This window comes from Leuciscus leuciscus (genome assembly GCF_965113295.1).
Source record: "Leuciscus leuciscus genome assembly, chromosome: 18".
Classification (NCBI taxonomy): Eukaryota; Metazoa; Chordata; class Actinopteri; order Cypriniformes; family Leuciscidae; genus Leuciscus; species Leuciscus leuciscus.
The window spans coordinates 17,079,359-17,095,594 of NC_138742.1; the positions used below are offsets into that span (position 1 = coordinate 17,079,359).

Genomic DNA, 16,236 nt, shown 5'->3' on the forward strand with positions numbered 1-16,236 from the left:
TATGTATATATATGTATATATATATATATGTATGTATGTGTGTGTATGTATGTATGTATGTATGTATGTGTATATATGTATGTATGTGTATATATATATATATATATATATGAATGAATGAGACCAAACTGATCTTAAATGTATGAGTATATTTACAAATGTGAATTCATATTTACAAATAAGAATATATACAATTCCAAATTTCATTAATATATAGGGTGTGACTGATGGTTCGGTTTTTATCACAGTTTTAGGGTCACGATTTCGGTACGGTTTGGTATTTGCTATATGTTCAGGGAAAAAAGGACTACTGTCAAATAAAAATAAAGAGAATAAAAACAAATAATAAAACTACAAGCAACAGCACAAATAAATACAATAGAGCAAAGATACAAATAAAATAAACAGTACTTTTCAGACTTTTCAGGTATCTATAGTTTTCAAGTACAGAAATTGAATAAAGTAATCAAATGTAAAACAATATTGCATATAATCTTCACTGAATAAATTAAATAACGATTCGTTTTAAAGTTACAAAAGCAATTCAGTGAAGAGCAATGAGGGATTTCTATGTCTTTTGTTGTTGATAAAAATTAAGAGTTCAGATGCAAAAGCCTCTAAGTGCCATCTGACATTTTCTTCTAGAATGATCTTTTTTTCAAGCTCGTATATTTAAGTTCAGTAAACTTAATAGGACATGTACTCACTTTTGTTGCCAGCTATTTTGACAATAATGGCTGTTTATTGAGTTATTTTCAGAGGACAGTAAATATAATTGCTGCTATACAAGCAGCACATTGACTACTCTAAAATATTTCCAAGTTTCATTTCTATAGTATTGTCCCTTGAGAAGATATACTAAAATGTTTGCTGAAATGTGAGGGGTGTACTCACTTTTGTGAGATACTATACATACACATGGCATATTTAATGAAATATGAACTGTTTAACTATATATTATATTCTGACATTTTTATTAATAAATTGAATGTCTGTTTTATACATACACAAATACATTTAATTATGCGGGTGGGGGGAAGAGCATAACTAAACATTATTATAAAAATTGTTCTTTAAATGTTTTATGTCCTAATTTTATGAAAAATGCAAGCAAAAGCAACCAACTTTGAGATAAAATCCACAAATGCGCTCAACCTTAACTTTACTTACCATATAACATCTTGTGAAATCAGCACCTGGAAAGTTCATACACATTTTTTGTACCTGCATGTGGAGAAATCTCTTTTTGTTTAGTGAAAATTTAAATGTAGTCAATAGTATGTATTTTTTTTATTGTATATAATTTAAGCTGTTTATGGAGTGACCACACAAAGTAATGTTCTGATTTTGTCTTGGTTTTAGTTTGTATTGAAAATGTTCAATTGGTTTTAGTGCTTGGTGACTGAATGGGCAGAATTCTTGTGGATTAGAAACCTTTCTTGGTCTGCCATTTATTGCTACTTGGGGACCCATTCTCAGAATTCACTTTATGAGCTCATTTCCCAGAATGATTGTGCTTGTAAAATGATGGACAACAGTATTACTTTAGAACTGCTTGCTTTGATATGGTTGACACAACACACTTACTATGAGCTTACATTTTTATAGTCACTAGTATAAATCAGTCAATCAACTCATTTTTAGTAGAAAATCTGAATTAACCTGGAAAGGAGAGAAAACAAAGACTTTAACCCGGAATTTTTCAGCATGAACATTTACTTTTGCCATGTCATATAACAAAAAGTAATATTAACTAGAAATCAAGTTTCCATGTGGTGTAACTTAGTTTTATTTTAATTCCACAAATTTGTCAAAAAAATTACAAAATACTCAAATGGGGAGAACACAGGACTCACAATCTGCCTTAATTATCTCTACTTTTTGTTTACACTGTGTCATCCCATTGCGACTACTAATATATACAATAAGCTTCAAGATACCAGTATATATAAATCTTAGCAGTCAGAATGTACATTCTGCTATTGCCGCTTTGAAACAAGAAGCTAAACCATTGACAACACTCAACATCAAAGGTTTAAGACACAAAAGAGGGACAAAAGGAGAAAATGCTTAAAACAAAAGTAAAATGCTGTATACATCTTAGACAGAATAAAAGATACATGACAGTCCAATTACAGAAAGTGTTCAGCTTTGGGTGTATACTGCTAAAAACGGGCTTCTATGCATACTCTTCAAAGGATGCACAATGGCTTTTTTTAAAACAAAAGGGGAGAATTAAAAACAGTACTATGAGCTTTTACTGTACTTTGAACTTTAAGCTCAAAAAAGGCCCATACACAATCTCACCAGAGGTAAAAACTATTTTTTTTTAGCATTTGTCATTTCAAATAATGAACGTTAATTCTGATGGATCTGGAAAAGACAAACAAAACGAACAAAAATTCTGCATGTAACAGTCTATGATTGCTATCAAACAGCCTGAACATGATGGAGAGCAACTAAAGAGGCATCATGCATCATAGGTAATGTGGTGTCAGGAATGCAGAGAGAAGCTCAAGCACAGTCATCATCTCCTCTACTGTGAACACATGCACACACAGGTACACAATCCAAGCTCAACGTCGTCTCTGCCAACATCTTCCTCCTGGCTTCACAGTGAGAATGGTTTTATGAATCTGTACAGTAGGTCGGGAAACTGACTGCGCGAGTAGCTCGTAAGAGGACTTCAGGAGACAAACCGGGAGGGGGGGGGGGGCATTGCTATCTCTTCCAGCACCCTTTGACAATGTGTAAATCTAAAAGTAAAAAAATGTGCATCAAGATGTCATATCGTTACTTAAAAAAAGGTTTTGCAATCTCTAAGCACTGAGGAACTAGCCGAGATATGAACCCAGTTGCAAAACTGAATGCCGTTCAACTTTGGTACACAGAAAACAGAGCGAAACGGCTTTCGAAATGCACTCGCTCACACTTAAGTCACAGGAAAGCCAATTATTGTATAAAAAAAAAATAAAAAAAACTGAGGTTAATCAGTGCAATATTCTTCTTTCCAAATGGGCTACTTGCCCCAATACTCACGAGGCATCGCACCTCCTCCTTCAAGTGTTTTGAACGTCTAACTCGGTATGAGTTCAGCAATGAAAATAAAAATATGGTCATGATGTCATGAGTGTTTGTCAAACACTGTCATATATGAAACAAATCAAATGAACGAACAAAAATTAAAAAAGGCGTCATCTGAGCTTTGACCTCTAGAGGTGTTTGGATTAAAATCCGGTACCATTCTACCCAGCAAACCCCGTTTACATGGACCGAACCATCTGACATGGTTACCTGCTCTGACGGTGCCATCTCCTTCCCCTCTGAAACAAGGGATGGCACTTCAGAAAATTATTATTTCGGAGGTCTAACGTATCTGTTAGGAATCCACACCTAATAATAATTATTATGATAATAGTAATAATTATATATGTATATATATATATATATTTATATACTATTTACAGACTCAAAAAATGCCATGCTGCAGCTTTTCTTAACATTATGAAAACCTCCTACAATGTATTAAAATAAACATTGAATTTAAGATAGCACTTTTCAGATATAATGGCCCGACTGTTCTGTTCCTCTGTTTTCCCCCCAATTAGCACAGTGACAAAGTATCTGGTTTTCTAGCACCTACAAAAGACGTCAGGGAAGCTTCTCAGAGTATGTTCATGCAGGAAAGTCACAATCAGTCTTGAGGACGCTGTCACTACTTGAACGATATATAACCCCCCGAAAAAGTCAATGTCTTAAAAAAGTCCGGAATAGTGAAGAAAGCTGACAACAGAAAGAAGTTTCCTCAGACGATCCTCGTCGCTTCGGCGAACTAAAAACGTTCCTAGAACACGCGAGTTCCCGTGTGTAACTGTTCTGCTGTGACCTCCTGTGTCCTGCTGATCCTCTGGGAACCCTCGGCTGATCACAGCTGTTTGTCGCTTTCCTTCTTCAACCGGCTGAAACATAGCGAGAAGAGACATTTATGGTATTATCATGGATGTTTGAAGCACATTAACTTTCTAGAAAAAGGTGTGACTGGGGGACTGACCTGTAATAGTCCTCCTGTCCTGGCAGAGGGCCTCCGTGCATGTGGTGATGACCGTGTAGCCATTGCTGCTCCATGGCCAATCTCTGTAGCTCTGCAGACTGTGCATGCATGGCCTGCAGCTGGTGTGCCGCTGACATGGGTGGTGGGAGATCTCTGGGGTATGGAGTGCCTAGGGATCACACAGCAAGATTGATGAGTTAATGCTTGGATAAAGAGCTGGAAAGATTGAAATGCTGCTTGTGTACGAGTCTTACCGAACATAGGGTGCCGGAGCATCTCGTGTTCATGCGGGGGCTGTCCGAGCAGGGGGTTGGGGATGGCTCCAGGTGGGTAGGGGAATCGGGCGAGGTGCGGTCCGCCGGCCAGTGGGTCTACGAGCGGATGTGCCCCAGAACCTGGGGGACACACAAGACATTCACCACCACCTTCGCCGTGTCAGAAGCTTTTTGTAATGGTACACAGTCAATATAATACAGAAACACACATTTACTACTAACAGCACTGATATTCAAAATGAATATCACGCAAAAATGACAAGCATAAAATAACAATATTAAATAGCAGGGATGCATGATATAATCGGTATCATATTGGTTATTGGCCGATATCGGATATGTTTTTTAAATACATCGAGCTAATGTTACATATTTATTTGCACATGCACATGTTTTTTCCATTTATTTAGACAAAATATTATATTAAATCGGCCCTTTATCAGTCATAATACAAAAATAATTATGGGCTTATTGCTATCGGCCAGAATTTTAACATCAGAGACAGCATCATATCATAGAATCTTTTTTTTTTTTTTTACATAAAAAAATTAAGCCATGCCTTTTCAAGATGGCCCAGATGGAATCTGTGGACATTTTTCACATTTTCTGGACTAGAACATTGGCGGAATTCTGTGAAATGGATTCAAACCATTATATTCTCGTAGCTGAGAGTTGGTAGCCAAACACAATCAAACTAAATCATACTTCATAAACACACAATGGATGTGTAGAAGTTTGTGAATGAGATCTGGGCACGCAGATTCCATGTGGGCCTACTACAACTATCCAGCACACAACAGTAGAGTGAAACGTCTCTCACCTTGGTGCAAAGGGTCCTGTTGGTGCAGGTGTAGGTGTGAATGGATGTGCGAGTGCTGATGGTGGTGTGGCGTCACGTTGAACATCTGCAGCCGTGCGATGGGGTCGTTAGCTACAGAAGCCATCCTCTCAACATGAAGCCTCTCGGCCAGCCGCTCAGGGTAGGTCATCTCAGGCCGTAGCTGAGGCCCGGCCAGCGCCAGCCGTTCCCGCTCCAGTGGATTCAGGCCCGGGTGGAAGGAGGCGAACGGATGATGGCCAGCCATGTGTTGGAGACCAATAGGCCCGTGCCGTGCAAAGTGCTCCATGGGGTTAGCGGAAGGATGCAGGCTGTCCAATTCTGGAGGTTTGACCTCAAAGCCTGGCTTCATCCTCTCCATTCTCATCTCCCTCTCTCGGATCTCCCTCTCCCGCATCTCTCGCTCCCGCAGCTCACGCTCCCGCATGCCGGGGTCTGCGTTGTACAGGCCGGGCATGTGGTAGGCCAGGAGTGGGTCTGCGGGGTTGAGTGAGACGAAGAAAGGATGGTTGCGGTTGGTGGGGGACATGACGTGGGGCCGAGCGTATTCGCTGAGCGTGCGCAGGGCGGGTGTGTCAGGGCCGATATAAGGGGGCACAGTGGCGATGGTGGTGGGTGGTGGATCAAAAGAGGTCCGCATATGAGCCGATCCCGCCATCTGGGGTTCACCCATGCGACCCTCATGAGAAGAACTGGAAGCTTTCTATAAAGACAGAGCAGATATTTAGGAGCAAGAAATCGATAATGAAAATTGTTTTGCAGAAATTACCAGATAAAAATAGCATTTAATGCAACACATTAGACCAAAACTTACAGCAGCTCTCTCAGCCTCTTTCTCTCTCTCCCGTTCCCGTTCTCTTTCTTTTTCTCGTTCCCTCTCCTTTTCTTTTTCTTCTCGTGCTTTCTGCTCTGCTTCCCTCTTGGCTTTCTCCAGCACCTCCTCCCGCTTTTTTGCCAGTTTCGACGAGGCCAGTGGTGTGAAGTAGAAGTCTGTTCTGGCACATGTGTTGTAACCTCTGTCCAGATGCTTGTAGAACCTATAAACAGGATGGATAGACAGAATAATCAGAATAATCTTTAAAGTTACCACTGTCCGTGTCATTTTTAATGACCGATATAAGCTGTGGAAGAGCAGAAATATTTCCACAGGCTGATTTTGCAGTCAGTTTAAAACAAATGCAATTACTTTGTGTCAAATAAATAACCTGTAGCATGTCCTCTCGCTTATACTATACTAGAGCTACTCAATCAATCTTTTTAATCTCCAGTGCCATAATGAGCTGCTCTCTCTGTGCATTAGTGGGCTTATTGCTATTCACTGCAAGGGAGTACGAGACAAGGCCACAGCAGCTCTACAAAGACACGCTCATGTTCTGATGGAGGCTTTCACCGCTATGATGCAGTCATTAATCTGTGCCCTGTCCACGCTTGATGACTGCAGAGGAGCTGAAGCTAAGGCAGGTTCAGTTAGACTGCTATATTGATAGTACTACTTAATGTTAATGAAATTATATCTTATTACATTTGAATAAGTGCAATAAAATGACAAATGATTATTGTTGTTCATTATTTTTTGTTTGTTTTTATCATGTGTATAACAAATATTAATTAATATACCATTTTAATAAATATGTTTTTTTTATTATCGACTACTACACTTATTATTATAAAAATACTATTCAAACCATTCAAACAAAGTTAATCAAATAAAAATGTACTAAACGTTATCGTTTTTATAATAGATTGTTTTAGTATGTTTTATCATTTTTGAATATTATAATATAAATATTAATGTTTTTATTGTAGTTACTAAATTACTGTGATTTAGTAATTGTCAAAATGTAAAAAATAAATTCTGCACATTAGCACTTAAAGACAATTCTATCGATCATGCTAAAAATAAATGATGTACCGTGCAGACTGGCTGGCGTGACTGGGAGTGTTGACAATGGTGGGTGGAGGTGAAGGGCTCCTTTGTGGTGGTGGAGGACTCTCTGGCTCCTCAGCTTCATCCAGTGGCTCTTCTTTAATCTGTACAGGTGGCACAGTGGAGGGTCCTGGGCAGGGCGCACTGACCGATGCAGGCAGGGGCATGGATATGGAAGAGGGTGGCTGCTGCAGCATAGTCATTGAGCTCGCCACAGAGGAAGAGACGGCGGAGGGTGACAGGACGGGCGAGCTGCCTGGCATGAAGGAATGAGGAGGGAAGGGTGGCTGGGAAGGCGCCGAGTGTGAGGCAGAGGAAGAGGAAGGGAGCGGAGGAGCCGGCGGGGGCGCTTGACTTCCTGTTGCCGGAAGGTTTTGGGACTGGGTGAGCACTGGAGGTTGCACTGGTGGAGGTTGTAGCTGCTGGTTTTGAGACATAAGCTGAAGGGGCGGCGGATGGGCGGAGGGAGGGTGGTGCGTGGATAGAGAGCTGAGGGGCTTCAAGGCGGGTGGTGGGGGCAGGTTGGAAGGCATCTGTGGGAATGGGGGGTGGCTGGGATGCTTGTGTGACTGAGGGTTTGGCATTTGTGGGATAGGGGTGGTAGGCGGAGGTTTGATGTGGGGCATAGGCAATGGTGCTGATGGCAGAGGCTGCTCTCTGGGAGGCTGGCTGCCGCTCTGTGAAGAGGATTGCGATTGGGATGGAGGGGAGTGAGGTCGCTGTTGTTGAGACAGGGAGGCAACTTGGGATTGACCCGGGAGAGGTGAAGGGGGGACCTGAGACTGACCGATTGGGAAGGACTGAGCAGGTATAGCATGAGGGTGAGGCATGTGTGACGGCCCCGCCTGCAGAGGGTGGCCCATGGGCGGCATGGGGCAATGTAGTGGAGGCTGCAGGGACTGAGGGCCGGTCTGAGTAGGTGGAGGAGGCTGAGTTATGCCCTGCAGTGGGGAATGGGGTGAGGGCAGCCTCTGCGCCCCTGACTGGATGAGAGACAGCGGACCTGCTGGAGGTGTCTGCTGAGGAGGCATGGAGGTAGGGGGGATGGAGGGGGACGACTGGGATGACAGCGAAGGTGTGCCTGTGGAGGGTGGCGTGGAGGCTGCAGCGGCGGAAGGAGGGGCTGGGGGTAAAGCCCCCGTCTGGCACTGGATGACTGGAGGGTGCTGACCCTGGAGGATCTGTTGCTGCGCTGAGGAATCTGAGTCACTCTCGTTGTCACGTGGGCTGGGGATGCTGGGAGAGGAGCTGCGGTTGTCCTGGTCAATATCCTTGGGATCGCTGCTGCCCTCATCATTCACACTGCGACCGTCTGAGCTCTCACCCTCACCCTCTCCCTCACACTCCGAGGGCGAGTCCGGCCGGAGTTCCTGCAGATGATGGAAGGAAGGGTCAGTAAATTTGGCCATACCGACATTTACTGATGACCGAATAATGGGTGCAAATAAGTACAAATAACCTTTGCATATCACAGTCATTGAGATGTAATGTGAACTAATTACATTTAAAGGACATGCAATCACATTGTTACCATAGGTAACAGCAAAAAAATACAACTGTAAATCTAGTGTCTTTGTTGGACTGAGTCAAATAGAGCTGCCACAAACCCTTCAGTGAACTTAAGTATAAGTTTATTGATGTCTGTTGGATTAATGGAGAGCTATTCTTCCAAGTAAACCTCTAATTGATCATTTTTCTCCCAAACACATCCCATATTTCCACGCTAACAATAATTTAGCCACATTATCACATATCTTTAGCAGTACTCATCAAACTGCCATCTTTAATGCAGCAGCATGAATTGCAGAACTACAATGTAGAAACTACTAATTTCTGGTTAAAGCTATTCTTCATTTTGTCTTTGAGATGTATTGAGATGCTTGTTTAGTAGGAGTTCACTCACCTGTGTTTTAGACTTCTTGGCGCTTGCCCTCTCAGACTCCTCTGTGTCAGAGGCTCCTTTTTCTCTCTGACGTTTGGCACTCTTCATAGGCGATGGCGCCTCTTCCTTTGTCTTCTGTTTTGACAAAATGAAAACATGTTTCCTCTGAAAACAAATTCATGTGATGCTCAGTGTGATTTCAATGAATAGTCTGTGCACATGGGTCGTACCTTGCTGGGTTTCTTCATCGAGTCAGTCTTGCTGTCAGTGCTGGAGGTGCTGGCTGCACTGGGTGAGGTACGCCCGCTGGAGCGCAGATCCTCATTGGTTGGTGAGGCTCTGCCATCTGGGCTGGTTTGCTTCTTGCGGCCACTTCGTAGCGTTGACATCTGAACCAAAAAAAAAAAAAAAAAAAAACTGATGTAACAAATGGCTAATACTGCTAAAACACATTATATGAAGTTAAAATGGCGCTAAAAGGTAGCAAAGTTAGGTGTCTTACTGAGCCGCGGTTCCGTCGAGTCCTCATGCTATGCTTCCCACTGAGTCCATCTTCTTCCTCTTTGACAGGTTTGAACATAAACGGTGGCGGGTCTACAGGCTTCTCGATAGGGGGTAGTTCGCCGTACTTCTTAAAATGGATCCGGCAGTCGGTGCACAGCAGGATGTTCTCGCGACCCCCGTGGTGCCAGTCCTTGGAGGCTGTAAACACAAATTTCAGGTCAGCTGAGCTCTGCTTAATAAACATTACACTAACAGGAAATGCTCTAAGGCTAGCCAAACACTTCATAGACATGCTAAGGTCAAATAAGTTGTTTTCGTATCAGACTTGAATGGGATATGAATGCCAACTGCATCAACAGGTCAGAGCATTTAATGAGACAAAAAACAAATGAGTAACTGTCAGATTGGATAAAATTAGAAATGACACGCTCTGATGTCCATCTGCCAGATGAGGTACGGGGCCGAGCATCAGAGCACTCTCAAACTGAGAGTAATTACAGGCCTGCAGAGGGGATTATTATGGTCTCCTGAAGAGTCACCTGTCTCATGGTATCACTCTATTAGGTTAATACCTCCAACACTTCACCTTGGGAACAATTGAAGGACTGAGAAAAAAAAAATTTGTTTGTTGTTTGTCACACTGTTTGGTCACTCAGCAAATCGGAAAGAATATGGGCAAAATTCTACAACAATTAGTGCCAGGCCTCTAATTTGATTGGACAAGCAGCGTTCCCAGTACCAAACTTTATATTCATGGCATGAACTTAAAATAAAATGACAAACATTAAATAAACTGTGACAAAAGATCAATAAATACATAAATATATTTTTAAATAAAGATATTTAAGGGTCTAAATGTAATGATTGAATAACTTCTTGTTTATTGAACTGTTGAATTAAAGCAGCATCACACTCGTAGTCATTCTGTTGGTCTGAATATCAGCACGGTGTGTGATATTGCTTAATTTGATAAATACATAATATAAAAATTACAAATAAATGTATAAATATAAAAACATTTTTTATCCTTTCTAAAATGCAAGTTACACATTAACTTATTGAGCTGCTGCATAAAAACTGTATCACACTCACAGTCATGCTGTTGGTCTAAATATCAGCATGATATTATGATGTGATATTTAATTTGATAATACATTTTGCACTCACTGGTAGAGAAACAGTGGCGGCAGGCGTAGCCCTTCAGTTCCTGTTCACTGTCTTCACTGTCAAAGTCATCTTCGCTGGCTGAACTCAAGTCCACTGGAAAATAGAAAGAGGATGATAAAGGAGACTGTAGTTGTCAAATGATGTTTAAGACAAAACAGAGGCCCGTTACACTTAATACATTATCAGCTGCTTTTTTCAGGAGACAAGGATAGTACACATAATTAGAGCGATACCTCCCTGTTCCATCTATTATCGGATATGAGATTTCAGCTGTTTACTTTGAAGAATCACAGAGGGTGATCTGTGCTCTGAAAAGCCATATTAGTCCTGGGAGTTTCAGGGATGTCATGTTTAGCTGTGACAAGAGTCTGTTCTCTGTCTCTAGGGGGAAGAGAGGCAGATTGCACTTACAGAACTCGCTGGAAGGTGGGCGGGAGGGAGTGTTGACGGGAGTGGAGGCAGTGCGGGTCTTGATCCGGCGGAAGACGGGTTGTCTGCGGTGCCTGCGGTGGGCTCTGCAACTAGCAGCCTCTGGGGTTTTCTTCCAATAATAGTAAAAGGTGATCAGCTCCCCCTATGAGATAGCAAACACAAAAACAACCTCATGAGCCAGGAGTTTTAACAAACATTTAGACAGTCTTACTGTATAAAATTGATCAAAGAAACTCCAAATACTATACAAAAATATTGTTGATCTGTTGGATGTGATGTGAATATGACTTGATAAGCGAAAGAATAAACCACAAATGGCAAAATGATAAGGCAGCTGCACTGAAATACATCAGGAGTTGGTTGATGAAACCATTTTAGTTTTGATAATAGAAAGAAAGGAAGGGAGAAGGTATAGAGTCCTGGACAAAGAATCCATGCCAGGTTTGCCAGCAGCCCGGCTTGTTGTTCTGTGGCCGTGTCTGTCCCAGGATTAGGCAGTGAAGCTCTCTGAATGCTGGGATATTAGGATCAGTACATTGGTGGCTGCCTGGGTGGCAGGCGTTTGAATGGAAACAAAGGAACATGTCAGGGAGAGCTTTGGCGCTACAAATAGGGAGTAAAATGGCTCCAAGCCCCTGCGCTAGAAGAGTCAATTGAACTTTAATCAAACATTCAGAGGGCGCGCTTGCCAGGGAGTAAGGCATATAAATCCCGAGCACAAAAGCCAGCCAGGAAATCAATACCCTACTGAAACATTAACACATGCAATCATGGATCAGAAGACGCTTTGCTTAGGCAGCCTGCACAAATTAACTGTCGTTTTCCGGACACATTCAAAATAATACACATGCCCTAAAACCGTTGTCTGGTGGAAAAGCAATTACGATTTTTTCCTGTGGTAGTTCCTCTTGTTTCTCTCTTGTACCTTTCGGTTTCTTTCCAATTGAATCATTTGCCTGATTCTGGATATTAATTTCAAGACATTGCATGGGAGTGGCTTGCATGTCAACGGCTAAGCTTTTAACATGCTTTAATGTGTTAATGTTGCAGGAATGAGTGAAGAGGACAGACATGGGGTCTGACAGGGTTTGTTAAACTCAGCCTGAATAGGGCTTGGGTGTCTTTAATGCGTATTGATTGCTTTCCCTCTTTGCTTCGGCTGTTCTTCTTGACATAAATTGGTCATTAAAATGCTGCTCTCCCCAACACATTAACAGCTTTACGGCAAACACTTCAAACTATTCTTGGCAGCAAGTGGAAAAACATGTACTTTGAATACTATCAAGACTATTCATAGGCTATTTTATTGCTTGAGTGAATTTTACTGAACCATATAGATTTGCTTCGGATGCCTGCACTTGAGCATATGAATTACATTTACATAAATCACAAAAAAATGAAAACAGTCTGATGGAAAGGCTATAAAACTGAGGCTAGCTTAACCGAAGCTAGCATGTCTGATATGGGCAAACACACAAGATAAGTAAAAGTATTTTTGGTAAAAGTAAATTACCAAAAAAGTAATCAAGGTACAGCATAAACACCAAAACAATGGTGTGCTCTGAATATGCCACTGAAGAGAAAATAAAAATGTGCAAAATGCACAAATCACAGTTGAAGGACTGAAAAAAAAGCACATTGAGCAGTAGAGAAGTTCTCAAACCGTTCCCACATGCATCAAACTCAAGAGTAGCCCATTTTTGAGTGGCCCAATGGACACACACAAGAGGAATATCAATTATCACAATTACATCAATTACTTGTGGGTGGTACAAATGCTTGCCAAATGAGAAACACAAGGCTGACAAGCTCAACTTAAAGAATCCCAGGCCAGCTCCTGTGGGTTATTTATCCGATATGATGAGTGGAACGTGCAATGGCGAAAGGCCCGGGCCCGCGTCTAAGAGCAAAAGGCTTTTTGGCGGGGTCTGTCAGGGCGCAGGTGCAGGCCAAAGGATGGCAGGCTTCCTGATGTGAAATTTAATTGAAATGTGCAGATCAAAACTGTTCAGCAGGACAGCGGGCAGGCTTTCTTCACAGCCTAATGACTGTTCAGCACCGCATCCCCCTCCCCTTCCTCATGGTTGCCCCTTACTTTTTATTTTCCCTCCCTCTATTTGATGTGAGCTTTGAAGCATGAAACCTCAACTTAATGCTACAGAAGATAAAAAGAAAAGGTCATTTTAGCCCTCAACAATTTTGCCAGAGCACTTTATAGCTCTTAAACATCCTAGAGGAAGGCAGACGAAAAAAATTTGCTCTGGTTCAGCGTAATAACACTGTGAAAGGAATCACTGTGGTCATTCAAAAGTAATTTAGTCCATAGGCTATCAAGACAGGTGTCAAGGTTGGGAAAGAGCTGACAACCACGGGCGAAGATAACGCAGCGATGTTTAATGCAATCTGCTGAAGCAATATGTAGAGAAGTAGGGGAACGAGGATGAAAAGAGTGATGAAATGTTTTGAGAGGATCATCTGTGATGATGACAAATTTCCTCGGGTGATAACTGTACGATGGAGAGCTATAGAAAAATCTCCTTTCAAGCTGGAGGAGAGGAGATGGAAGAGGAAATATGATTTCATTTGAAGCATGGAGGGGCTGTGCCAAGTCACGGCTCTGGGTTTGTCTCTCATCCCTCACTCGTTTCAGTGCTGCCCATTCTTTCTGACAAAATGTTGCTGGATTGTTCGCCACACAGAAAAAAAGAAAAAAAAGCAATATTTTTCAAGGTGCAGCACAGAAACATAGGACAGGCAAAGAAGCTATTTAGTATTTTTTATAGGGAGATGTCCTACTGTGAAGTAAAATAAAAGATGACATCTGGGGGAGGAAATGTCTCCTGTGAGTTTCAGTTTGAAGTGAAGGTCTATGAAGCTGGATGCACATAGTGAGTTAGTGTCAAGTGCTAAGACTGACAGCTTGAATAACAAAGCCAGGACTTGTGTGTCAAGGTAGGTTTGTTGGAAGCAAAAGTGAGATTTCTCTCTGCTATCTGTAGTGAGCATCAAAATGTCAAATTTAAGCATTTCCTTGTTTTCTTTACACACTAATGAGCAAAAAATTATGGCAAGGCAAAAAAGAAAAAATTCAGCCTTCATGCTGTTCCACACCTGTGTGTGTGTATATGTGTATATGTATGTATGTATGTATGTATGCATGTATGTGTATATATATATATATATATATATATATATATATATATATATATATATAGGCCTATATATATATATATATATAGGCCTATATATATATATATATATATATATATATATATATATATATATGTATTATTTTTTTTATGATTTACCTCACCGTAAATTTGACGTCAATGTGCACATTGTTTGGACCCCATTGACTTTCATTGATTTGACAAAAACTGTTGAAATATTCTTCAAAATATCATACTAATTTGTTTGAATGTGAAGGTGATTAAATGACGACAAATTTCATTTTTGGGTGAACTCTCTCTTTAAGGGTGTGTAACATTTTAAAAATGATTTGTGGTACAAATAGCACAAATACTCAAACTAAAATATATACATTTTCCCGAATAGCTTGTCCCCCCCAGACCAGGATAAATGCGTACAGCTATTAGTGTATGTGGAATTTCCTCCATTAGCCCCGAATCTTTAAGAAGAAGAGTGTGTGCCAGGGAGCGGGAGATACTGACAACGTAAGCTTGGAATTATGAGACATTTCAGAATGCTTCCATCTGCAGAATTTTTCTGGAGGGTGGATTATCTGACAAGGAAGGGGCTTACCTCCTATCACGGCACAGAGAAACGCTTTTCCACTCTGATTTCACCTCGAGAAAACCACCGATGTGGGAGCATGCAAGCACAGACTAATTTCCAACAGATTACAGGGTTTTTTTTTTTCATTGCAGCGGACCATTCGGGAGAAACCATAGCTGGACCTTCTGGTCATGTGTGCGTCTGTGTGTAGGACGGGTGTGAGGCCTAAACTCCTGTATTTATACACTCATCCGCACTCAGGCCTGGACTTGAACAGATGGTTTCTGTTTTTCCTGGCAGATTTGTGACGAAGCCACAAAAGGCCCCTGCTTTGACAGTGAGCCAAACGGCTGAAGCTGACAAATACAGGGGAAGGAGAGCAGCAGAGAATGCAAGGGAGGGCAGCGAGAGGGGAGAGGGGAGAGAAAATGGAAGATAGCAACAGACAATCAAGCCCGCCTGAAAAAACCCTCAAGAGCATTTGCTTGGTTAAACAATACAAAAAATTTGATATGAGAACATTTGGTCACTAGGTACAGACAGGCAATGTGCAGCTGTAAACATTAATTAGTTGAGTTGGCCCGTGTGCTTTCTGGTTCTTACATGGAACCGACTGTGCCCAAGTACATGCAGGAGGGAGAGACATGCAGTGGTAATGACAAAAATTCAATCCTCTGTCACAAAAAAAGAAATCTGAAAGAAGTTTAACTTTCTTATGGCACTGTACTTTACAGCCTTTTAAATACTGGATACTTACAATGTTGTCTTCAACAATTTAATACAGTACAATATCCTTTTTGTATATTATACAAAATATCAGCATTATCGCACAAATTTTTTGTTTAAAAAAAAAAAAGTTACTATAGAGTATATTTACTGTAACCACTAAGATTTCATTTGATCGCTTGGCATTTAAAAAAAAAATGCCTTGTCACCAATTTTCACTCCCACACCAGGCACTCCATACTGATGGTCAAAATAAATGCCGCTGTTATACTGTCTGAGAAGAGCCCTGAAAAATCACATTGAGAGGAGATGTCTATTACTGTAACCTTGCTCCAAAGTCAACAAAGCAATGTAGCACACTGCAAAAACAGGCTCCATTCAAACACCATTGCCCAACCTTTTGGTTAAATCAGGCAAAATTCGAGAGAAAAAAAAATGTGCACTACAATGGCCTTGGCTGATAGAGCGGGGTATAAAAGGATGTTAAATAGACAGCGAATCCCTGCTGCGCTGTCGCTTTCTGTTGGAAAAGAAATAAGCCGTGTGCGCTTGCAGGTCAACGAGGCACAAGCAGAGGAATCAGCAGTTGTGTTTCCCTGCTTTAAGCGCTTTCAGTCAATGGAGGCAAAAGTACGCCACAGCAAGACTTTTTGATGGGGGTCGATCTCTTTAATCCAAAAGATCAAGTTGTACAGCCAC

General features: G+C 41.4%; 1 protein-coding gene across 4 annotated transcripts in view; it reads right to left on the reverse strand.

Annotated features, from left to right (window-relative positions):
* Positions 1 to 1,771: 1,771 nt before the first annotated feature.
* rerea (arginine-glutamic acid dipeptide (RE) repeats a) overlaps positions 1,772 to 16,236 on the reverse strand; it is a 108,585-nt gene continuing 94,120 nt past the window's right edge. For 2 of the 4 annotated variants that reach the window (XM_082144752.1, XM_082144753.1), the window contains 11 exons: positions 11,056 to 11,218; positions 10,645 to 10,737; positions 9,476 to 9,675; positions 9,204 to 9,362; positions 8,995 to 9,108; positions 7,077 to 8,461; positions 5,979 to 6,201; positions 5,147 to 5,867; positions 4,306 to 4,446; positions 4,052 to 4,220; positions 1,772 to 3,959 (listed from right to left, as the gene is read on the reverse strand). In XM_082144752.1, coding sequence (XP_082000878.1) covers positions 3,926 to 3,959; positions 4,052 to 4,220; positions 4,306 to 4,446; positions 5,147 to 5,867; positions 5,979 to 6,201; positions 7,077 to 8,461; positions 8,995 to 9,108; positions 9,204 to 9,362; positions 9,476 to 9,675; positions 10,645 to 10,737; positions 11,056 to 11,218 — 3,402 coding nt within the window. In that variant the 3' untranslated portion in view covers positions 1,772 to 3,925. Of the gene's footprint in view, positions 3,960 to 4,051; positions 4,221 to 4,305; positions 4,477 to 5,146; positions 5,868 to 5,978; positions 6,202 to 7,076; positions 8,462 to 8,994; positions 9,109 to 9,203; positions 9,363 to 9,475; positions 9,676 to 10,644; positions 10,738 to 11,055; positions 11,219 to 16,236 lie in introns of all 4 variants that reach the window. The other 2 variants (XM_082144751.1, XM_082144754.1) reach the window with 1 other exon arrangement.